Raw genomic sequence first — 23487 nt, 5'->3', positions numbered from 1 at the left:
AAAATCAAGAAATACTCACAATGCAGTGGTTTCCGGTCCAAACGCGCCGATTTCCGCTCGGAAAACGCCGAATACCGCTCGGGATTAGAGGATACCGCTCGGGATTACCGGTCCGAAAGATTTTTTATTTTTTTGAGTGCCCAAACAGTCAAATATTTGAACATGTTCTATATTAGAATGATGTATGTCATCTCTACTTTCTTACCATATTTTTTCCTTTTTTATTTCAAATATTTTTGAAAATTTTAAATTCGGGCGAAATTTTTCGAAATTTACCGCCGGTATGGATTGCCGCCTAGTAGCGGTATCGGTAAAAATCGGCGGTAACCGGCGGTTACCGATCGGTAAGGAAAACACTGTTCAGGACCTCGGTCTGTGCCTCGGCGCGCCGGGTAGGTGGGCAGCGGTGCGTGCGCTGACCGCCGGTGCTGGTGGGTGGTGGATCATGGAGCCGGGTAACACGGGCTTGTTTCATACTCTCTCTGCTGATGAGAGTTGAAAAGAGATCGAAATCTGACCGGACTGGTTGGTGTTGGCGTTTCGAAATTTTTAAATCTGAACTCTCGTGCTGACTGTTGACAGGAAGGGAGCTGATTTGTTGAGCGGTTCTTCTGGTCTGACATCCTGGTTCTGAATACCAGTACATCAGACATTGAAGAAGTAAGAGACGCTTTCCGAGCTTCAGTGAATTCAGGACTTCAGATAGTTTTTTTTTTCTTCAGGCTTCTCCAGTCAAAATCGTATAGTAGTTTAAAAAAGAGCGTGCTGTTTCGGAGCCTGCTACCTTTTTCGGGGGGTTGAACCTATGACATACGTAGCTGCTTCTCAAATATACTAGCCCCGTTTGATTTGAATATGTTACAGGATGTAAGCTCAAGTCGTGTGTTGATTCATCATCCATGATCAGCCATCCTAATCGCCAAATGTTTCGAAAATCACACTGACGATAGCATAAGATGGTGCCAGTGCGCTACAGTACCGGCTTAGAATAATCGGGATGTCTGGTCATTGCATCTCGATGCTGGCAGCGGCAGGCTCTCGGGACCTGCACTCTGTTTATTTATTTATTTTATTATTTTTGTTCCATCAAGTAACTAATCGGGAGCTGCACGGAAGGGTTGCTCCGCAGTACACCGCACACACCTCGTGGGAGGGGGAAAAAAAACACACCAGGGTCTTGGAACACTCCACGGCACCGTGCCACCCCGTTCAATCGAGGTCCACGGTCCAAGCGCCCCCATCCACGCCACTCCTCCGAGCATGTGATGTGAGCTAGCGAGGTCGGCACCCAGCGCCGCGAAAGGCCGTCGGGCCTGGCCTGGGCACCACCCCAGCGCCGGATGATGCCGCGCCGCGGCCTCGCCCGTATGCGGCGACGCCGGGACACGCCGTTTACAAGTACACAGATCTTGTCCGGCGCGTAAGCTCGGACAAGAAATTATTTTTGCCCGGCGGATTGGGCTTCGATCAGGCAGCGTCCGTTGTTCGAGCGCTGCCAGGGCGACGCCGGCGCCGGTGGGGTTGACGAGGGCCCCCCAACATGGCCAACGAACTACGCCGATGGGAGGGGAGGGATAATGTTTTTATTCGCTGTACCGGTCGCTGTCCGGGAGGGGGTGTGCGGGGGCGGACATGAACGGCGGCGTGGCCGCGAGCGTGACTTGTGTGTGTGTGAACCTGCAGGGGGAGGTGGGGATCGGCATCGGGAGGGGGGAATATGGCCGCATGGGCGCACGCGCCTCGTGTGGTTGGATTGGATGATGCGTGTTTTTTCCCCCGTCGTCGTGTCGTCGCGCTCGTTCGTATCGTCTTTCCGATCGTTGTCCGGGCGGTTTTGGTTGGGGCAGGATAGTCAAGGTGGGGTGATGGATGGAGATGTGACCAGGTGCCGCGCCGCGGTGCGGAATTGTGCGCCGCGGGTGGATGCAGCAGCTCATGCTCATTTCACCAATGTTCAGAGAGAGGGAGAGAGGATCACGGCTACGAGTTTCTCCGGGGGGTAGCGCGTGGAGTGTGGTGGGCGACCGTTGTTAACTGTTTCGTGAACGCTACCAGGATCTGAGCCGGGTACTGGTCTGATGCCGGCCCATATTTCATTTTCGTCTCGTCTAAGTTCTATCACAACCGAATTTGGGTAGTAAAATACAAACACAACAAAGCAAACCCCAACTCAACCTGATGGCCTGGTGGGGATCAAACTTATACGGCCATAAAAAGGTGAATAAAGAATGGTTCGTCATAGATCGTTGCCGCTCGGTTATCTTCTCATTGACAGGTCAGAAGTTTGAGAGCGCTCGAAGAAAAGGGCGAAGAACAGAGTCACTGTTGCAAGGATTTGGTTTGATCAGTTTATTGGCAGGTCTGGAGACGGGATAGGTTGAGAAGGGTGAACGCATAGCGGCCGCAAATTGTTCAGTAGGCTACAAAAAGGTATAGCGGCAGCTATCCTGATCCATCACCATCTCCTTACACGGACAAGTTGTAAAGACACTAGGTATGAAGTCACCGACAGGATAACTATTGCTAGAAAAAGGGTAGTACATGCATCCGGCCGCAGTGTGCAAACCTAGCAGATTATTCAGCAATCACCAGCCACATGGAAATTTCCCCGCGCTTCATTTCTTCCTCAGCTTCGTCTTCATCCGCTCGACCGCGCCCCGCAGCGTATCTTCGTCCTTGCAGAAGGTGAACCTCACCAGGTTCTTCCCCTCCTCAGGGTTCAGGTAAAACACGCTTGGTGGTATAGCAACAACGCCGACTTCACGAATCAAATACTCACAGAACTCTATGTCATTGTCAAAACCGAAAGGGGTGTGATCGACCATGATGAAGTACGTTCCACTTGATGGGTAAACAATAAACCCTGCGGCTTTTAGTCCTTCTAACAATATAGCTTTCTTTGCACTGTAGTCCCTCTTCAGTTCCTCATAGTAGCTATCTGGTGCTCTCAGAGCTGCCGCCGCTGCTGCTTGCATTGGTGTGCAGGTGGCGAATGTGAGGAATGAGTGTGCTTGCCTTAGACCCCATGTCAGGTGAGGTGGTGCGATTGCCCACCCAATCTTCCATCCTGTAAGAGAAAATGTCTTGCCTAGAGAGTTCATGGTCACAGTCCTCTCATACATTCCAGGGATAGAAGCCATTGATATATGATCAGCCTCAAATGCCAATTTGTCATAGACCTCATCAGAAAACAGCAAAACATCATTTTCCTTGCAGAGGGTGGCAATAAATTCAAGTTCCTCCCTTGTGAACATCTTCCCAGTTGGATTGTGCGGTGTGTTTATCATTATTGCTTTGGTGTTCTTGGAGACTGCAGCCTTTAGCTCTCGTGGAACTGCGAAATCTGGAGCACGGAGGGTAATGGCCTTTACATTGGCACCGGCCATTGACAGTGTAGCCTCATATGAATCGTAGAATGGAGCAAACAATATCACCTCATCACCAGGGTTGATGAGACCCAGTATTGTTGCAGCTATAGCTTCAGTGCATCCAGATGTAACAGTGACTTCTTTATCAGGGTCAACTTGCAAACCACTGTCCTTCAGGAACCGTTCAGCAATAGCTGAGTTCAGTTCTGGCACACCAAACCCTCTTGCATACTGATTCTTCCCAGCATTTATAGCTTCAATAGCAGCCTCTTTCACAAAGTCTGGGCCATCAAAATTCGGAAAGCCCTGGCCAAGGTTTATTGCCCCATGCTTCATGGCAAGCATGCTCATCTGAGTGAAAATTGTGGTCTTGAACTTTTCCAATCGCTTTGCAACCTGCAATGGAGAAACCAAAAGTGGATTAAATTGCATGCTCAGGGTAGTTTTGCACCGTGCAATGGAGAATCCGCTAAATTGCAAGCTCAAGGTAATCTGTACTGACTACAAGTAAACTTACACTGATACAAGGACACACATAATAAAATCAATGCATAAGAGGAATTTCGTTTGACTGTATTATGTCTAAAAGAAAACATTCTCACATCAGGTCTGCTGGACTTCAACACAATGGTACATGACCATGGAAATTGATAATGGCATATCTTATAAATAATCAGCCAGGGACACTATATGAATCCTTAGGCTGGCAAGTAAAAAAATACCCATTAGCTATCCTCTTATATTTATTGAACAGGTCATGTTCAAAAGCTATGAATTGTAAATAAATCTGAATACTACATAGATCATTTTCCTGTCAAGATGAAAGGTAAAACATATTATTTTTCTAAGTTTGAGACAACATCAAGAAATCTTTAAGAATTCAAACCGTGACCTAAGGATGGATCAGTAGTTTTTATTTTAAGAAATCTTATACCTAGCTATGAACCATGCATTAGTGTGTTATCTATCTGCTTTAGCTCAGAACCCTTCGCCAGAGGTTTGGATTGTTAGAGTACGAGTCATAATAGATTAGGATTAGGATATTATAATCTGAATAGGTCTCCTTTGTTTATCCGAGTAGGACTTTACTTGTAATTAGCTAGGACTAGTATTAGCCTGGACTATATAATGAAAGTCCAGATGACCCTAGAGTTTATGCCATCGCAATAAGTCGTCTCAATAATTTCCACATGGATGAAGAGTATTGATTCCTGGTGAAAGTTGCCTTGCTTCAGCTGTGTCTTGCAAATATTCAAACACAGATTGGTTGACAGCCTTGAGCTTTATTATTTTAATATGCCTTGCTTTTGATACAGTGAATTATTTCAAATTCATGAACTTAAGGCATGTCAAATGATGCCAAGGTTTTCTTTTTCCAAGGAGGGCATGAACCATGGAATAAATTTATCAAAACACAAAACAATGTACCAAAAAGCTCAAAAGTTTCATACAGCGAATAAAGCATGATTTTGTTCGATAATTGCATTCTTTGTCAACTTGAGTGATAAATCGCAGAATCTACAGGATAACCTCACTGTGTCAGAGAGTAGGTTTTATGGTCCCAAGAAAAGATCATCCAGGGCAAAAACTTCCATACAGGCAGATTGTTGGCCATGATGAAATAGGAAACTCACATAATTGACATTGTTTCTAGTCATCATGCCTATGTTTGTTGAATGTAGCAGCAGAGCAATTCTTAACAAAGGAGACAAACTGAACTGCTACAAATGTTATGCCACGGATGTTCTTAAGAGGAGTGCACATATTAAATGGAGATATCAGTTGTCATACAACATTATTGAGTGCATATTCATGGCAATGAAGAATATGGCATGCATAGGGAATTAATAGCCTGATCGGGTACAGATTCAGATGGTTGACTGGTTTCAGCAATCAGGTCTATATCAAAATATGAACAATTACTGAATAGCAAGATCTTTCAGAGGTCTGATAAACACAGAAAGAAGTAGCAGATGGAGAGATAACAATACAGAACATTGCAGAAAAGGAGCAAACGAACAGGTACGGACGTCACAAAGTATAGGCGTAGTAGAAACGTCTGTAATATGGTTGCAGCAAAAAAAGAAAAGAAAAGATAGGAATTCGATACTCCTATAGAGAGCAATTCCGCTACTTTTCCTTTCTAGTATTGACTAATGGCATGGTAATAACTGAAAACTATAAACTAAAAAATCCACTTGACTTTGGTTGATTGTATTGACTAATGGCATGGTAACTTGCAATTACCAAGATAGTTTGAGGAAATGCTGGGCACAATTTTTTTTGTTAGCGACAAATAGCTTCCCTCTTTGGTCTTTGCTTTACTGCGTGCTATTTGAGCTGTAGCGAGACAGATGGTTTTGAATGGATTCAGTTGCTCCAACATATCTGGCACACCCAAGTCGGGTTCCACACTAGCGGTGGTGCCAATTCATCAAAATGTTAACGTTGACTCTATGAGCTCTTGCTCTTCAGTATACTGAGATACTCCAGAATATATGCTACATGCAGTTACACGCACAACAGTAATATGAATTCAAGTAGAAGGTCAGCTCAACATATTAACGGTTACGCATAAGTTCTCTATATGTAAGTGTAACTGCACTAAACCGATCAAAATGCCCGCGGTGCGATAAGCTTCAGTTATCAGCGGCTCCCCGTCACTCCAAAGCACCCCTGAGTTCCAACCTCCTGACACCCGTATGCTGAAATAGCCACACACACACAGCGCCGACCAAATCACAGCAGAAGGAACCCGATAAGCCAGGTGAAGAGAGCGAGCGCACCGACCTGCACGGGCCGCTGCTCCGCCGCCTTCGCGGCGCCGTTCTCGGCGGCGGCGGCGGGCGCGGAGGTGGGGGCTGCGGCGGAGGCCATCGGGGAGATCCTCCGGAGGGACGCGCGGAGCGAGCGGCGGAGCAGCGAGGAGGAGAAAGCGGAGGAGGAATTTAATGGCATCTCATTGCAGCGGGCGTGGCAAGGGGAAGGCGGCCAGATTTCGGCCTGGGCACGAAAAACCGAAAACCGAGAGCCGAACCGAATTTATCAAGAACCGAACCGAATTTACCGAAACCGAACAATTCGGTTCCAGGTTCGGTTCCGACTTCTCAGGTACCGAAATTACCGAGGTATTTTCGGTTCTGGACCTCGGTAAACCGAAGTACCGAGCTGGTACCGAATTTACCTAGCAGCCTGGCAGCCCATGAAGCCCATCAACAAAACAACAGGCCAACGGCCCACAGCCCACCCCCGGCAATAACCCTAGCCTCACCCGACCCCCCGGCCCCGCAGCCGCCGCCGCCTCGAGCAGGCGCAGACGCGCAGTCGCGCGGTCGCCCCCCCCCCGACGCCGTCTCGCAGCCGCAAACGCGCGGCCTCCCGCCGACGCCGTCTCGCGCCGCGGTGCAGGCGCAGGCACGCTGCGCACCTGCCCCCTGCGGTCTCGCCCGCCCGCGGCCCGTCCGCGGTCCGCCCATCTTCGCGGTCCGCGGCGCGCGCCGTCCGCCCCTCCCCCAAGCCCCATCTCCAGGCGACCGCGTCGTCCGGCGTCCCCCACGGCCGCGCCGTCCGGCGTCCGCCACGGCCGCGCCGTCCCCGGCGAGCGGCCGGCCGCCCGTCGCCCTCTGGGAGCGCCTGCCGCCCTCGGCCCCCGCCCTCGTCGAGCGCCCGCCGCCCCTGCCAGACCGCCAGAGGCCCAGAAGCCGCTATCGCCGGCCCCGCCAACGCCCAACGCTCGCGACCACCGACTTCCACCAGCGCGCGGCGCTATGCCGCCACCTGCATCAGCCCAGCCTCGGGCTCGCGGCGCTCCGGCCGCCCTGCCCAGTGCCCTGGCAAGCTCCTGTTGTCCGGTGTGCGCTGCTTGCTAGGAAAGTTCGGTTCTCTGGGCTGGAACCGAGAACCGAACCGAACTAACCGAAACCGAATTGGCTCGATTCCTGCCTTTGAAAAGAACCGATCGGTTCCTATTTTATAGCAACCGAACTTGCAAGGGAACTGAATGGTTCGGTTCCTCCCGAATGCCCGGCCCTAGCCAGATTCATGATTGCCCCCCAGCCAAAGTGGGTGCGCCGCCCCGGCCTCCTCCGGTCAGTGTGGTGTGGGAGGCGCGGGCCGCGGCACACATGTGGGGAAGGGGCTGACAGCGAGGTTTGGATGAGTCACCGCTGATGACGAGTGGGGCCAATGGTTTACGGGGCCCTTTGTCATTGTGCGGGAGGGTAGGTCTGCGGGTCAAAATTGTATCCGTTTGTTTTGGGGGGGGGGGGGGGGGGGGCTTGACAGGGTAGGTCTGTGGGTCAAAATTGTATCACCTTTGCACGCCATGAATTCAGTTGCCCCACCTATGTCGCCGACATGACTGTGTTTTAGTTTGTGAAAAGTTTGAATTTTGGTATTGTTGCACATTTGTTACTATTTATCAATTAATGTTTAATTATAGACTAAATAGATTTAAAAAAAATCATCTTATATGAAACAGTCATACTATGTAATTAGTTATTTTATCAAATACATTTAATGCTCCATGCATATATCCAAATATTCGATGTGACGGGGCACTGTAGAAAATTTTTTAGGAACTAAACATGGCCCTGCGTTATGATTATGTATTGTCTCCATCCAAATTATAATTTATTTTAACTTTTTAAATATGTAGTTCTTGCTATGTATTCTAAGTATACATGTGTCTAGAAAAATTAACATAAATTGTAGTTTGGGGTGGAGGTAGTACGTCAATACTACTTCATGAAGCGGCAGAGACAATGACGTCAATTCGTTAGACACCATGAGAAGTTCAGCCTGCTTGAATTCGCCCATACTAATTTTCAGCATACCATATTATGGTTCACCTTTTACAATCAAACCTATGGTACCAACATCAAGATTGTGGTCTACCTTTTACAATCGACCAACCTTTAAATTGTGAAATTGTGAAGTTCCCATGAGTTCACCCTTCCCAGCTTGTAATAATAGCTACTGTGATTCAACCACACATTCTAGAATTGATCTAAACAATATCCTATTTGGTTCTGCTAGCGGCTTATAGGTGAAAAGAATTGCAAAATCACACGGAAACCATTTGCTTACTTTTAGCAAAGAAGTAGGAAAACAATATGCACCTCACTTATTCCCTAAGCGGCTCGAGTCCTGAGTTTTTAACTAGTGAAAATAATCAAAATGATCAAACAGCAAGTTTATTAAGACACCTAGTTTATTAAGGCAACAAATTCTCCATGCAATGATTTATCAAAAAATTCTACTTCTCAAATAAGCAAGTTTCAAAAAAAGTAGAATCAAATATGGATAACTATTTTCTATGCGTGGAGTCAAATCCTTTCTATGAACAAATCCTTTGATGGTTAGTCCAATTGAACAAATATTAAAGAGAGGTGTCCAAATTGGATGGTGCACTCGGATGACTTGTAAGGCTAGTCCCAATGGAGGGTTTCATTTTGTTGTTTTCAAGAGTGCTACATCAACAAAATTCAAATGAAACTCACTCCGCAATGCATTGTTTCGTATTTGCTATTTCATAGGCTCTCATCACATTTAATTCTAAGACTCATCAAGAATTGGTAATTGTACATCTATGATTTCATCTACATAAAACTCATTTCATCACTCTCCTTGTTAATATAGTGCCACATCATCTAAAATGGTGCTATGACACCCTATTTAATGTGCATGAAATGCTCATGCAACCCTGGGAATGGTCTAAGCAATGATGAAGTGGAGTGGACATCCTGAAGTCTTTGTCAACCAATCTGCTCCCTCTAATTGTAAATAAATGATACTCTTTGTACTTACTTCATCATCCTACATTTGAATTCCAAATTGCTTTTTATCATCATTCTAGATTTGGATTCCAAATTACTTTTTATGTTTTCAGTATGAACATTGGAAATGTAATGAAGAGATTTGCACCAGGTTTCTTATTCGTATATTTTTGCGCATTATAAAATACTGTGGTACAAAATTTTGCCTTGAAGATGACGTGTCCAAAACACTCAGGGGTTGTTTGGTTTGAGGGGCTAAAGTTTAGTCTATGTCACATTAAAGAGAATTTTAGTATTTAGAAGTATTAAATAAAAGTTAATTATAAAACTAATTGTAGAACCCGGGGCTAAATTGCGAGACGAATCTAAAGAGGTATATTAATTCATGATTAGTGAATGGTTACTCTAGCATTACTGTGGCAAATTATGGATTAATTAGGTTCATTAGATTCGTCTTGCGAATTAGCACTCAGCATTCAAAAAACATTTATAAACAGATTTTATTTGATATTAAAATATAGTAAATTTTTTTTTGATGTGACAGGGACTGAAAAAAAGTTTGTGAAACCAAACAAGATCTGTGCTCGTTTGCAGCGCTGCTGCAGCATGCCAGCATCCAACACGCTAGGCCTTGTTTGGTTGGGTTGGGGGGAAAAATTTCCTGAGCAAGAAAACCATGTGGTTGGTTGCTACAGTGCTGAAACTGGACCCAAGAGATGACTTTGCAACCAAATATATGAAAAAGTTGTATGCAAGAAGCAATTATTGACTTTGCAACCAAACATATGAAAAAAGTTGCAACCAAATATGTGAAAATTTGCATGAATTTTTTTTAACCTCCAAACCAAACAAGGCGCTTGGGGCTGCTGAAGCCGAGCTGCTGTGCTGCGGCTGCAGCTTTTCAGCCCAGCCGATCTGTGGGCCTTGTTTAGTATTGAACCTCAAAATACGAGAGCAAGATTGAAGAAAAAAACTTATAGAAAATTTAATCCAGAAAATGCACTGTCAATTTTCTATTTAATCACCTTTTAAAGATATATTTTGTTTAGATACTCTAGAGATCTTTGTAATCCCTTCGTTTTTTCTAGGAAATATCCTTGAGATGCCTTAACAGGCCTTTGCATGTTACTACATCCAAAGTAGCCCGCGTCTTGAACTTTCCAGTGACCAGCCCAAAAGCCCAACCAACTGCCATCCCGCTGTCACCCAAATCCTCGCCTGAATCCGGCGAAGCCAAGACCGAAACCCCACCAAAAACCTCTCCTCCGGCGGCGTCCGGTTTCCACCACCCCGCCAGCCGCCCCCCCAGCACCGACCATTCCAGCTGTGTAGACCATGCGCGGCCGTCTCGACCTCCTCCCGCGCCTATTGCTCCGCCGCCACGCCCACCGGCGGTCCAAGCCCTCGTCCCCACCGCCCCCTCCCCCTCCCCCCAACCCGCCGCGCCCGCCGCAGAAGCCGGACCCCGTCTCCATCCACGGGGAGACGTGGCACGACAACTACGCCTGGATGGGCGCCCTCTCCGACGCCGCCGCCATGCGCCACATGGACGTCCACATGGAGGCCGAGGAGAAGTACGCCGAGGCCTGCCTCGCCGCCTGCGGCGCCGACCGCCTCGCCCGGAAGCTCCAGCTCGAGATGGCCTCCCGCCTCGCCACGGACGCCTGCACCCCGCCCGTCCGCTGGGGTCCCTGGCTCTACTACCGACGCGCGGACGAGGGCAAGCAGTATCCCGTGCTTTGCCGCCGCTCCGCTAAGCTCCACAGCGAGTTTGTCTCGTACAGTGACCCCTCCGCTGGGTTTGACTTCACGGCTGGGAAGCGCATCGAGCAAAAATTGGTGGACTACAATAAGGAGGCCGAGCGATTCGGAGGTAACTACCGTGACACAGTTTCGCCTCAATTCCAGTTCCTTTCGAGGGCTCGTCCTTTGGTTGCTGTTATATGCCACAGCTGATGTGTCCTGCAATGTATTTACTATCTCATTATCCTCAACTACGTTTTCAATGCTATCTTATTGTTATCTATCACTCAATCATGTAGTGTTTTGTACTTATCTAATGTAGAACTGTTGTCTGCGAGTGTTTGTGCGTGCTGTGTTTGCTGCCTTACATTTTGCCTGTGTTCCTGTTATAAGAGAATTTATGAAAAATATGTTATCTGTAAAACATTCTCTGAGATTTGTATGTGTTAGGTGCATACATTTTCAACACAGTACACTGTAGATATGGAACACTATAGTTTTGTGAATGGAAAAAGTTTTTCTATTGTTTTCTCTAATCATTGAACAGATCATTAAGCTATATGTAAATATTGACATGTAGGATACTCATATGAGGAGCTGTCTGAAGTATCTCCAGATCACAGGTTCATTGCATACACAATGTATGACAAAGATAAGGACTCCTTCACCTTAATGGTCAGGGACCTAGTAACAGGGACACTGTGTGATAAGCCTCGCGCTGATCGGGTATCAAATATTTCATGGGCTATGGATGGGAAAGCATTGGTTTATATTGTTACAAATGAGGAAAGAAGGCCGTACCGGTTAGTGATTTTCTTTTATTTTTCTTCTTCGAACTGCTCACCTGTGCTTTATTTTATTGGAGTAGAACTTTAATTTTTCTTTTTCTTTAGATTGTTTTGCAGCATGATTGGATCCAACAAGGATGACATTCTCATTTTGGAAGAACCTGATGAGAATATTTTTCTAAATATCAGGCATACCAAGGATTTTCGGTATATAACATTAAATGTCTTTTCAGACATTCATTCAAAGGTACTGTTTATTGTACACCTTATCTCTGCTACCGTTAGTTCTTCCTTCGGTTGCTGAATTCTTCTCATGCCTATTTGTTTCTTTTCAGGTGTATTTAATAAAATCTTCTGATCCCTTGTCCCAAATGAAACTTGCATGGGAAGGGGAATCCCAAGTTCATTGCATTGTTGAACATCATCGCGGACACCTTTATTTGTTTACAGATGCTGCAAGAGAAGGTGTCCCTGTTGATTCACATTATCTAATGCAGTCTGATGTGGAATCTCCTGGGCCTAAGAATTGGAAGGTTTTAAATAAATTACCTGCTATGTTATGTTGTTTTCTGAACCCTTGTTTTCTAGATATACATTTGCAGTTCCTTTGTAGATACGTAAGCAGCTCTAAGAAAAATATTGTTGTACTTTTAATATTCTTTTGGTAAATGCATTATAAACATGTCATGTTTAACGAAGCTAGTTAGGATTTGGTTATAATTTCTGTATGAATATATTCTGCTTAAAATAAGTCCAGATAAGTGTCTTCATTCATTCAATTTTACTCACTTTTGATGTTTGAACCAGAATGTTTTTATCAAGGAGCCTGGTGTCATTCTTGAAGATGTTGATTTTTGTGATACTCATATGGTGCTCACTTTGAGACAAGGGAGAAAACTTAGACTTTGTGCAATTAATTTGCCTCTAACTGAAGGCATCAATGTAAGTGAATTGTTTGTCCTTATCTGCGAGGCAACTATATGGAGAAATTTTATAATTTCTTGATGGTCTTGCACATTGTAAAAACCCGCTATCAATTTACTTGCCCCTTAGTTATTCCACCTATTGGATATCCGAGAACTATTCTCATATCTGGCTGGAAAAACTTCCTTTTATTGGTGACACATATTTTGCAGTCATGATTCTTACGAAAACATGTACCATTATGGAATAGCTTAAATATCTTCGTCCATTTAACTTGTCAGGTACCTGCTCATCTATCAGATTTCCATCCATTCGACCTGCCCCTTCCCAATGATGTGTGTCAGATTGTATCTGGGCCAAATTATGATTATTATTCCTCAACAATGCGTTTCACAATATCGTCACCTGTGGTATGCATATTTATCTGATGTTTTTCTTAGTTCTTTCTGTCATCCTTTTAGTAGTCTTTCCCGTCTTGAGATGCAGTCTTTTCTCAACAAGTGTAGAAATAATTAACTTGTACTTTTTGAGTACTTTATTTACGTCCAATAGTACTGCCTTGTTCTCCTTCTCTCTTTTGTATGAATTCCTGAAATTCATTGCATTGTTTTGTTGCGTTAATTGTCGTCATCATTTACATGGAAGATTGAAATGGGTTATCTCTGGGTTCGCTTTAGTTCTGTTGTCATTAAAGTTTAATAGTATCATTATGGATGGATGATGTAGTTATGGAAGAAGCTATTCGTATTTTGCTTTCGCATTTCTCTATCATAACTTTGTCATATATTACAGCTGCCTCAACGTTTTGCATTTTATGTGCTTCCCAATTAATGTCACCCTGCAACACTAACTGTATCAATGTTTGGAGTCTGATGCCATGTCCTTATAACGTGGTGAATTTGTAGCAACTTGGTATCTCTTTTGATAATCTGCTTGTGCTTTTCTGTGTTACATATGTAGTTTTCTTCACTGTCTCTAAGAGATCCTAAAGTATCAATTATGTTTGTATCTTTATTTTTTTCAATAATGCTTATTGGTGCTGAGCCTATATGAATATACGCATTTATTAATGATATTGTCAGTAATTCTGTTAGAACCATGTGGGAAAAACTCTACACATTATCCGTTGTGAGATCCCACATTTGTGAATGCCATCTGTTCTGTTTCTGGTTTGCTATGTTAGCCTAATGTCTAATGGAACCAATAATTCAATTGTTATATTGACACTCGTTCTGCAATCTGGGTACTTGCTGCAATAAGACTAGTCATTCATAGCTTTACAGCTGATGTCAACTTTCTTATTTAAGCTTTTGGTCTTTCCGTTGTGTTCGCTGGAACTATAATGAAATCCATGTTTTTCAATGCATTTTCTTCTTGACAGTAAGTTTATCATTTTGCAGATGCCTGATGCTGTTGTTGACTACAACTTATTGAATGGAAAGTGGCAGATAGTACAACAACAAAACATGCTTCATGAACGAACAAAAGCACTGTATGGTACTGCTTTTGCTGCAAATACAGGCAGGTTATCCTCAGATAGAGCTGATTTTCCAACTGAAGGTTTTGAAGATTGTGCTTGGAATGAACTCTCTGAATACTATGCTTGTGAATACTACGATGTTCCATCAAAGGATGGCGTTTTGGTTCCACTGACTTTAGTATATTCACGGAAGCATAAGCAAGATGGAAATCCAGGATTACTTCACGGACATGGTGCTTATGGTGAGGTTCTGGATAAACGTTGGCGCAGTGAGTTAAAGAGCTTACTGGATCGCGGTTGGGTGATTGCCTATGCTGATGTTAGGTATGTCTTGCCTACTTGTCTACTTTGTTGCATATTAATAATTAACTATATTTCTTAAGTAACTAATGAATCCTTGCTCAAAAGATACTCTGAACTAAACTTGGGAAGATTCATATTAATTTCCATCCTCTTCATGGACAACTTCTGCACATGACATGTAAATGTTAGAAAGAGCTTAAATATTTGTTGATTCATGGTAGCTTATGCCATTTTTTACAAAATTCCAGATAGCTTATGCCATTTTTTACAAAATTCCAGAATTTGCCTTTTGAAATTTTCATGGTGTGCATTGTTATTTACTTAAAGCATTTGTTTTCAGGGGAGGTGGAGGTTATGGTAAGAAGTGGCACCAAGAAGGTTCATGGACCAAAAAAATGAATTCTGTATGTGATTTCGTTTCTTGTGGAGAGTTTCTTCTTGAAAAGGGTATCATACAAGAAAATAAGCTTGCTGGATGGGGATATAGTGCTGGAGGGCTTCTGGTGGCTTCAGCAATTAATACTCGCCCAGATTTGTTTCGCGCTGCTGTTCTGAAGGTATATGATATGTAATTAAATGTGTATATTTGGAAGAATAAATATTGTGTGTGCTGCCTAGACATTCCTTAATTGACGCATCTGGAAAATACTACCACTTTGATATGCTCTGTTCCCAACTACCCCTAAAACTGCACTTGAATTGTTAAAAAACCTATAAGATGTGGAAACCTCAGATGAAACCAAGCATGTCAAGAGACAGCAATACCTTCTTTTGGTGCAGTTTGATCAATATGTGTTTCCTTTTTCCAAAGTAAGTTAGGATCTTCTCATACTGTCTTCAGGGGAAAATGCACAGAATTAGGTTTCCTATATCTCATGGCAAATATGGAAACTTTCTGGGAAGATCATTGCATGATTGCATTTTGCTCCATACTGTCCACAGTAAATCTGAAACGAAGCATCTTTTTTAGAACTCCACTGCACTATGACTGCAAAAATTGACTCCTTTCTTTTGTGTCTTGTTGCCAAAGCATGCTAGACCAACTGGTTGAAGCACTCCGGCATCCCACAGGTCTGGGGTTCGAACCCCGCGTGGGGTGAATTTCCGGCTGTGGGTAAAAAGATCTCCCTCGCTGGCGCCGCTAGGGTTTGGGGGGTTTTCTCGACCGGGAACCCGGTCGAGTTTTTGTTTTTGTGTCTTATTGGTCGTTGAAGTTACAGTTCCTACAAAAGCTATATGAGTCAGCCACACATTACAGACTTAGAGCTGCATTTAGTTCATTTTATGCTGATATCTTTCATTAAGCCACGGATAAAAGTGATTTATGATAATTCCAAGTAGCAGATTAGCAATATGCAACTTAGTGCTCTTGGATTCTTCGTCGAGATTGAAGTTGCCACATTGATTACATTTTTGTCTCTGAAATCTCGAAGATGTTGTTGGTGTATATTGAGCCCATGTATAGAGGCCCATCTATAGGAACTATATATCCCACCCTTCTAGGGTTTGGAGGAATACAAGCCATTATTCTCTCCTATTCTCTCTCACATGGTATCAGCCTAGCTCATGGCCGCCGCCGCCTCCATGGCTGGCCGGCCGCCGGCGCCGCCCCTCCCTTCCCTCTCCTCCTTCCCTCCCCTCTCTTTCTTTCCCTCTGCTCTGGGCGCGAGCTCCCCTGCTCTGGGCATCTCGGCCGTCGACTCCTCTGCTCTGGCCGCCGCGTCCTCTGCTCTGGGAGCCGCCCTTGCCGGCCCCGAGCGCCCCTATGCCGGCGCGCTCAGCCGCCACACCTGCTCGCCGCGGGCTGCTGGCGTGTTGCCGCCGCCGCGTCCTCTGCTTTGGGAGCCCTGCGGGCGCCCTACGCCGCCCCCAAGTGCCCCTACGCTGGCTGCTGGAGTGCCGGCGCCGCCCCTCCCGGCCCTGTACCCGCCCAGCCGCCGCCGTTCCCGACCCTGCCTGCCCTTGCCGCCGCTGCCGCCACTAAGGGCGCGAGGGGCGCGGGCGAGGGGCCCGATCCACGCCTGTCGCGGGCGCGCCGTGACGCGGAGGCGCACCCGCAGCTGCCACATGGATTTGGTGGTGCCGGATTGGCCCTCCACGGCGCCGCTCCGGGTGCAGCCGGCGCCTGGCCCCCACGGCGCGCCCCTGCCTTCTCTGCTGTGGGGGATGCGGCCGCGGGTGAGGCCGGTGCCTGGCCCCTGCTGTCGTTCCTTGCCTCTTGTGCTGGTGGCGCGTGGCTGCCGCCGCGCGACCCTTCTAACGCGGTGTGCCGCAGCCGCCGCCCGCCCCCGGACCCCCCCCGCCGCCGCCCTGGCGCCTCTCGCGGCCCCCGGCGCCGCCCCTGCTACCGCGCATGAGCGCGCGCAGGAGGTGCTGCGGGACCACGAGGCCAAGCTCGTCCAGGCCGTCGCGCCCGCCACGCAAGCAGCGCAGGCCGCCGTCGCGCCCGCCGCGCAAGCAGCGCAGGCCGCCGTCGCGCCCGCTGCGCATGTCGCGTGGGCGTATGCCACGCAGGCCGTCGCGCCCGCCACGCCCGCCTCGCAGGCCGCCGCCTCCCTCGCCGCCGCGCAGGCCGCCGTCACGCCAGCCACGCACGCCGCGCAGGCCGTGCGGGCCGCCGCCACGCAGGCTGCCGCCGCCGCCGGGTGGCTGCCCCAGTGTGCTGCCACCGCCCTGGCCGCCGGATCCGCCTTCCCCGGGGCCCCTGGCACCGCCCCTGCTGCCAGACTTCCCGTGCACACGCCCACCTCCCTGTCACCGCCGTGGGTTCTGCTTCTGGTTTTTTTCGTCTTCCCAATGTCCTTGTTGCTCCTCAAATAGTTTATAACCTTCTTTCCATTCGTCAGTTTACAGCTGACAATTCTTGTTCCGTCGAGTTTGATTCTTTTGGCCTCACTATAAAGGATTCGGCCACCCGGCGTCCGCTACTCCGGTGTGACAGCACGAGGCCCTTTTACACCCTTCGCCTTCCTTCTTCCGCTGCACTACTCTCGCCTTCTTCGTCTGCCGCTTTTGCCGCGACGCCGTCTTCCACCACCTGGCACTGCCGTCTTGGTCACCCCGGCCGCGACGTTCTGGCTCAGCTCAGTCGTAGTACAGATGTTCCTTATACTATGGCTCCTGCTGAGCACCTCTGCCATGCGTGCCAGCTTGGTCGTCATGTTCGACTTCCCTTTGCCTCTTCTTCTTCGCATGCTGCGCATGCCTTAGATCTTGTTCACTATGACATGTGGACCTCTCCTGTTCTCAGCCTTTCTGGCTAGAAATACTATCTAGTGGTGGTCGATGATTTCTCACACTACTCTTGGACTTTTCATTTGCGCGCCAAGTCCGAGATCCTCCCACCCCTCCACTTCTTTGCCTGGGTGTCCACTCAGTTCGGCCTCACCATTAAGGCCGTCCAGTGTGACAACGAGCGTGAGTTCGATAACTCCACCTCCCGTTCCTTCTTCCTCTCTCGGGGTGTTCAGCTGCGTATGTCTTGTGCGTATACCTCTCCTTAGAACGGCAAGGCTGAGCGGATGATTCGCACGACGAACGACGTCGTGCGAACCCTTCTAATCCAGGCCTCTCTGCCTCCCCGCTTCTGGGCTGAGAGCCTCCACACCGCCACCTACTTGCTCAACCGTCTTCCGTCCACTGCTTCTCCTGCTCCCACTCCACATCACGCTCTTTTCGGTACCCCTCCTCGCTACGACCACCTTCGGGTCTTCGGGTGTGCGTGTTATCCTAACACCTCCGCCACTGCTCCTCACAAGCTGGCGCCCCGCTCGACTCGGTGTGTGTTCCTTGGTTACTCCCCTGACCACAAGGGGTACCGATGCTTTGACCTCACCTCTCGCCGCGTCCTGATTCCCGACACGTCGTCTTTGACGAGTCGGATTTCCCCTACTCCACCTCCTCCACACCTTCTCCTGACCCCGAGCTGGAGTCCCTGTTTCCGACTGACCCGGTGGTTCAGCCACCTTTACCTGTCTTTCCTTCCCCTGCAGGTTTTCCCGGGACACCGGTACCGCTTCCAGTGATCCCTGCTGCGCCACGCGCAGCCCCGGTGCCCGCGGTCGCGCCACGCCCGGCCCCCGGACCTCCGATCGTGCCGCGCACGGACCCGTTGTCTCCTGCTGCACCACGCGCGGCCCCGATGCCTTCCCCTGCACCTGCATGGTACGCTCAGCAGGTGCAGGTGTACCGGTGTCGTTCGGCGCAGGCACCGACGCCGACTCCAGAGGCTCCTCCGACGCCTACACCGGAGTCGTCGCCGTCGCCATCTACACCGGAGCCGCCGCCGCCGACTCGCTCTCGAGCCGAGCCGGAGGTGTACCACCCGTCAGTCGTCCACTGGGATCCTCGGCATATCCATCACATGGTGACTCGGCGGATGGCGTCTCAAGCCGCAATCAGACGTGGCGCTTTGGTGGATCCTTACTGGCGTCGCGCGATGGAAGAGAAGAACGCGGCTCTTCTTGCCAACCAGACGTAGGACCTCGTACCGCGTCCGTCTGGTTGCAATGTGGTCACCGGCAAGTGGATCTGGACGCATAAGCGTCGGGCTGATGGCACACTGGAGCGCTACAAGGCTCGCTGGGTTCTCCGGGGGTTCACTCAGCGGCCTGGTGTGGACTATGATGAGACCTTCAGTCCAGTGGTGAAGCCTGCTACTGTGCGCATGGTCCTCTCGTTTGCGCTCTCTCGCTCTTGGCCCGTGCACCAGCTGGATGTGAAGAATGCGTTTCTTCACGGCACTCTGTCAGAGACAGTCTACTGCTCTCAGCCGGCGGGATTTGTGGACTCGAGTCGTCCGGATATGGTCTGTCGGCTCAACAAGTCCGTCTATGGTCTGAAGCAGGCTCTTCGGGTTTGGTACTCGGTTCACCATGTTCTTGCTGACTTTGGGATTCACCGAGGCCAAGGCTGACACTTCTCTGTTCATCTACCGCCGTGGGGATGAGACTGCATACCTGCTGCTCTATATTGATGATATTGTGCTCACCGCCTCCAGTCAACAGTTGCTTGAGCGCGTCATCTTCTCTCTGCAGCAGGAGTTTACTATGAAGGATCTTGGTCAGCTCCACCACTTCTTGGGCGTTACTGTTAAGACTCGCCCGTCTGGTCTGTTCCTTCACCAGCGGCAGTATGCACACGACATTCTGGAGCGGGCTGGGATGACTGATTGCAAGCCATGCTCCACTCCTGTCGATACTCAGGCGAAGCTGTCTGCTGATCTGGGTGATCCCGTGGCTGATCCTACTGACTACCGGAGCCTTGCCGGCGCCTTGCAGTACCTGACCTTCACCCGGCCGGATCTCACCTATGCCGTTCAGCAGGTCTATCTTCACATGCATGATTCCCGGGAGTCTCACGTTGCTGCACTGAAGCGTCTCCTCCGCTGCGTCCGTGGCACTGTTGGTTTCGGCTTGGTTCTTCACCGCTCTCCCACCTCTGAGCTGGTGGTCTACACCAACGCTGACTGGGCTGGCTGCCCGGACACTCACCTCTCCACTTCCGGCTACGCCGTCTTCCTGGGCGGCAACCTTGTCTCCTGGTCGTCCAAGCGGCAGCCGGTTGTCTCCCGCTCCAGTGCCGAGGCGGAGTACCGTGCTGTCGCTAACGGCGTGGCGGAGGTGTCCTGGCTACGACAGCTCTTGGCGGAGCTTCACAACCCGCTCGCCAAGAGCACGCTCGTCTACTGCGACAACGTCAGCGCCGTGTATCTCTCCACCAACCCTGTTCAGCATCAGCGGACAAAGCATGTGGAGATCGACCTACACTTCGTGCGCGACAGGATCGCCATAGGCGATGTTCGGGTACTCCATATCTCGACCACCTCCCAGTTTGCCGACATCTTCACCAAGTGACTACCCTCCTCGACCTTCTCGGAGTTTCGCTCCAGCCTCAACGTAGCAGGTGGCTAGTTGTGGCTGCGGGGGGTATTTGCCCTTTGTACTTTCTTCTTGTCCAGTCTTGAACACTGCTGCGACGGTAGTTCAAACTGCAGGGGGTGTTGGCTTTCTTGTTGTCCAGTCTTGAACACCGCTGCGCCTGTAGTTCAGACTGCGGGGGGGGGGGGGGGTGTTGGTGTATATTGAGTCCATGTATAGAGGCCCATCTAGAGGCCCATGTATAGGAACTATATATCCCAACTTTCTAGGGTTTGGAGGAATACAAGCCATTATTCTCTCCTATTCTCTCTCTCACAGATGTGTTATTATGAAATCTGATGTTTGTACTGATACTGCATTTCCGCAACATTCATATTTTCCCCCAGGTCCCTTTCTTGGATGTTTGCAGCACCCTTCTCCATCCTATTCTACCTCTTACAGCCATTGACTATGAAGAATTTGGGTTCCCTGTGGACCATGAAGAGTTCCTTGCTATCAGAAAGTATTCTCCTTATGACAACATTCAGAGGGATGTTCCTTACCCAGCTGTGTTTGTGGCATCATCATTTAATACAAGGTATGTGACTTGCAGTTTCCTGGGCACCAAGTTACTTCTCTCGTGGCCTGGACCTTTGCTGACTAGAGCATGCAATTTCCATCATTTTAATCGTTTTCTACATTCCAGCATTGTAGTCTTTACTCTTTGCTATATTCTAATGCCAGATATATGCAAATAGAAACAATTTGTCCTTTTTCCCCTTACGTTGCATAGCACTTAATTTCTACTTTTGGTCAAAACTTGGAACTAAAACTTTTGTTACATTTGAAATGATAGGTTTGGTGTATGGGAAGCAGCAAAATGGGTTGCAAAAGTCCGTGAAATTACTCTATATGATCCAGAGCGGCCTGTGATTCTCAATTTGACTACAGATGTTGTAGAAGAAAGCAAGTATTTGCAGACTAAGGAATTAGCATTGGAGACTGCCTTCCTAATCAAGATGGTAAACAATGTGTGATCAGCAGGTTTTATCTTTCAGGATAAAAACCTGTTGCTCAAAGATGCAAAGCTCAGGCTGACAGGCTGTGGTGGCAATCCTCTACATGCAACACAATCTTAAGTATCAATCCATTAAGTGGAGCTTTTATGAGGTACCCTACTTAACACATTTTACTTGTCTGAAATATCTTGTATGACAAATTTGTGAATATTTGTGAAATATCTTGCATGGGCAGTAAATAAACCTGATTTGTTCTCTTATATTATTTTCCCCAGAATACCTGATGAAATCATATGTGCATATCCTTGAATCATGTGACCAATTCCCAATTGGTCTGGTTGTCTGCCACCATGGTTAGATAAAATTGAATTTGGAGAACTGTAATCTACTTATTTCAAGGGGCATGCTGATGTTCGACAAGTGCACAGAACACACAGTATACTGCTACTAAGTGTTGACATGCCCTCCTAGATGCTGAATTTTACCTTTGGTGTGCTGCTACAATTGACACAGTATACTGCTACTAGGTGTTGACATGCCCTCCTTGATGCTGAAATTTGCCTTTGGTATGCTGCTACAATGGACATGTCTCAACTCATAAATTAGTTATCATCAAATCAAGTTTTGGTCTCTTCATTATTTCAACCATGGGAATTGACATTGATTGCTGCATCAAGTTAATAGTACCATAATAATCTCATATTGTAGATTTGAAAGAGCTGGTATCTAAAATGGAGGCTAGGTGGAGTAGAATTTGACTCAGACAAAGCCCGGCCGAATGTACCACTGCAGTTTGGGCCACGGGCACTATGGCAGAAGCAGACAAACAGAACATATGTGTCAGCAGCTACAATTTCATCCTGAATCTCCTGACAGATTATGAATGGCCATCGGAGGGCAAAAGAGGGGGGCATGTGTAACCTGATGCTTTGTTCAATATGGGGAGCATCTGGAAATGGTAAGAACATCTTCAGCGGATTGCTTATCTCTCATACTCTATATATTTTCTCTCTCCATCACCAATAATACTTTTTACATTTTTGGTAGCAAATGCTATAGCAGATTACACAAAGGATAGTGTGGAGAGAGAAATTCCCTACATTTGAGCAAGAGGGAGGTGAAATTCCCTACATTTGAGCAAGAGGGAGGTGTGTTTTGGTGATTGCCATTTTTTTTTGGTATTGGCAATGGGATTGTTAGTTTGCTGGAGCACCTCCCATTACCAAAAGAACAAGTTTTTAGTATTGGGATGAGGTATAGGTAATCTGCTGGAGATGCTTGCAAATCAGGCGTGTCAGCCCAATGCATTGGAGGCTTGGGTGGAAAGCACTCGTCTGTCGAAAGTGGATCTGTTGTACAAATACGTTTCTATGATCTTCATCTCTAAATTTAATTATGTATATGATTTATCTCATTGTTGGATGTATTGAATTTCACTTGTTCAAAGTTACAATTCAGACAGTCACTGTGTTGACGTCTCGCAAGCCGGACCACATTTGCGTAGTGTACTTTTCAGAGCATGGACAGAACCAATGTTGTTTCTCCGTATGTTGGCAGCCAGTTCATCTCTCCTTGTTCAGATGCTGTAAAGTTTTGGTGTAAAGTATCACATCGGATATTCTGGTACACATTTGAAATATTAAATATGGACCAATTATAAAATAAATTATATAATTCGACTGTAAATTATGAGATGAATTTATTAAGCCTAATTAATTCGTCATTAGAACATGTGGTACTGTAGTAGTTTAGTGTCTAATCATATTCTAATTAGGTTCATTAGATTTGTCTCGCAATTTACAAACAAACTGTGCAATTAGTTTTTTATTTTGTCTATATTTAATTCTCCATGCACGTGTCGCAACATTTAATGGGTCACTTTTAGAATTTTGAATTTTCCATCTAAATCAGACCCGAATTTTGAATTTTTCATCTAAATCAGACCCGAATGTTTCCACATTCGCCAGGGCTCAGGAGTCAGGACCATTATCTCGAATGTTTCCAAGGAAGTTGTGGAGCTTTAAATCTGTCGGCCGTCGATTTGATCTAGTTTATCATTGCTGCACTCAGGTTCAGGGTCTCAGGAAGCATATTAATTTTTTTTTTGAAAATAAGGAAAGGAAGCATATCACTTGAGCAGGGCCGGCCCTGTGTTTCTTGGGGCCCGGGGCAAAAAGGCTCCTAATTTCTATGAGAAAATTTTCTATTTGACGCTCCCAAAACTGCT

General features: G+C 47.3%; 2 protein-coding genes across 10 annotated transcripts; one reads left to right on the top strand and one right to left on the bottom strand.

The window, feature by feature from the left end:
- Positions 1 to 2305: 2305 nt before the first annotated feature.
- LOC120680912 (probable N-succinyldiaminopimelate aminotransferase DapC) lies at positions 2306 to 6363 on the bottom strand. Its single transcript, XM_039962492.1, has 2 exons — positions 6159 to 6363; positions 2306 to 3764 (listed from the first exon to the last, which is right to left on the bottom strand). The coding sequence occupies exons 1-2, from the start codon at positions 6324 to 6326 to the stop codon at positions 2616 to 2618; spliced, it is 1317 nt and encodes a 438-aa protein (XP_039818426.1). The 5' UTR covers positions 6327 to 6363; the 3' UTR covers positions 2306 to 2615.
- A 3987-nt stretch (positions 6364 to 10350) lies between these two features.
- On the top strand, positions 10351 to 22804 carry LOC120680854 (dipeptidyl aminopeptidase BI-like). Of its 9 annotated transcripts, none has more exons than XM_039962467.1 (13): positions 10352 to 11018; positions 11469 to 11691; positions 11782 to 11923; positions 12012 to 12209; positions 12484 to 12618; positions 12882 to 13010; positions 14001 to 14404; positions 14724 to 14940; positions 20649 to 20839; positions 21098 to 21411; positions 21788 to 21826; positions 21969 to 22218; positions 22308 to 22804. In XM_039962467.1, the coding sequence occupies exons 1-10, from the start codon at positions 10481 to 10483 to the stop codon at positions 21276 to 21278; spliced, it is 2358 nt and encodes a 785-aa protein (XP_039818401.1). In that variant the 5' UTR covers positions 10352 to 10480; the 3' UTR covers positions 21279 to 21411; positions 21788 to 21826; positions 21969 to 22218; positions 22308 to 22804. The 9 variants fall into 9 exon arrangements, with proteins under 9 accessions (XP_039818418.1, XP_039818401.1, XP_039818379.1 ...); XM_039962445.1 differs by having other exon boundaries at positions 21536 to 21826; XM_039962479.1 differs by having other exon boundaries at positions 21536 to 22218; positions 22323 to 22377; positions 22409 to 22804.
- Positions 22805 to 23487: the final 683 nt, after the last annotated feature.

This window comes from Panicum virgatum, chromosome 2K, assembly GCF_016808335.1.
Source record: "Panicum virgatum strain AP13 chromosome 2K, P.virgatum_v5, whole genome shotgun sequence".
Classification (NCBI taxonomy): domain Eukaryota; kingdom Viridiplantae; phylum Streptophyta; class Magnoliopsida; order Poales; family Poaceae; genus Panicum; species Panicum virgatum.
The sequence above is the reverse complement of the archived record's forward strand: the minus strand, read 5'-3'. Positions and strand labels throughout refer to the sequence as shown.

Excerpts from the sequence above, each read along its gene's own strand:
- LOC120680854 (XM_039962451.1), top strand. The coding sequence starts at position 10,481 with ATGCGCGGCCGTCTCGACCTCCTCCCGCGCCTATTGCTCCGCCGCCAC. Across the intron at positions 11,924-12,011 it reads TTTCAGACATTCATTCAAAG|GTGTATTTAATAAAATCTTC; the intron begins GTACTGTTTATT and ends GTTTCTTTTCAG. Across the intron at positions 14,941-20,648 it reads TTCGCGCTGCTGTTCTGAAG|GTCCCTTTCTTGGATGTTTG; the intron begins GTATATGATATG and ends ATTTTCCCCCAG.
- LOC120680912 (XM_039962492.1), bottom strand. The coding sequence starts at position 6,326 with ATGCCATTAAATTCCTCCTCCGCTTTCTCCTCCTCGCTGCTCCGCCGC. Across the intron at positions 3,765-6,158 it reads CGGAGCAGCGGCCCGTGCAG|GTTGCAAAGCGATTGGAAAA; the intron begins GTCGGTGCGCTC and ends TCTCCATTGCAG.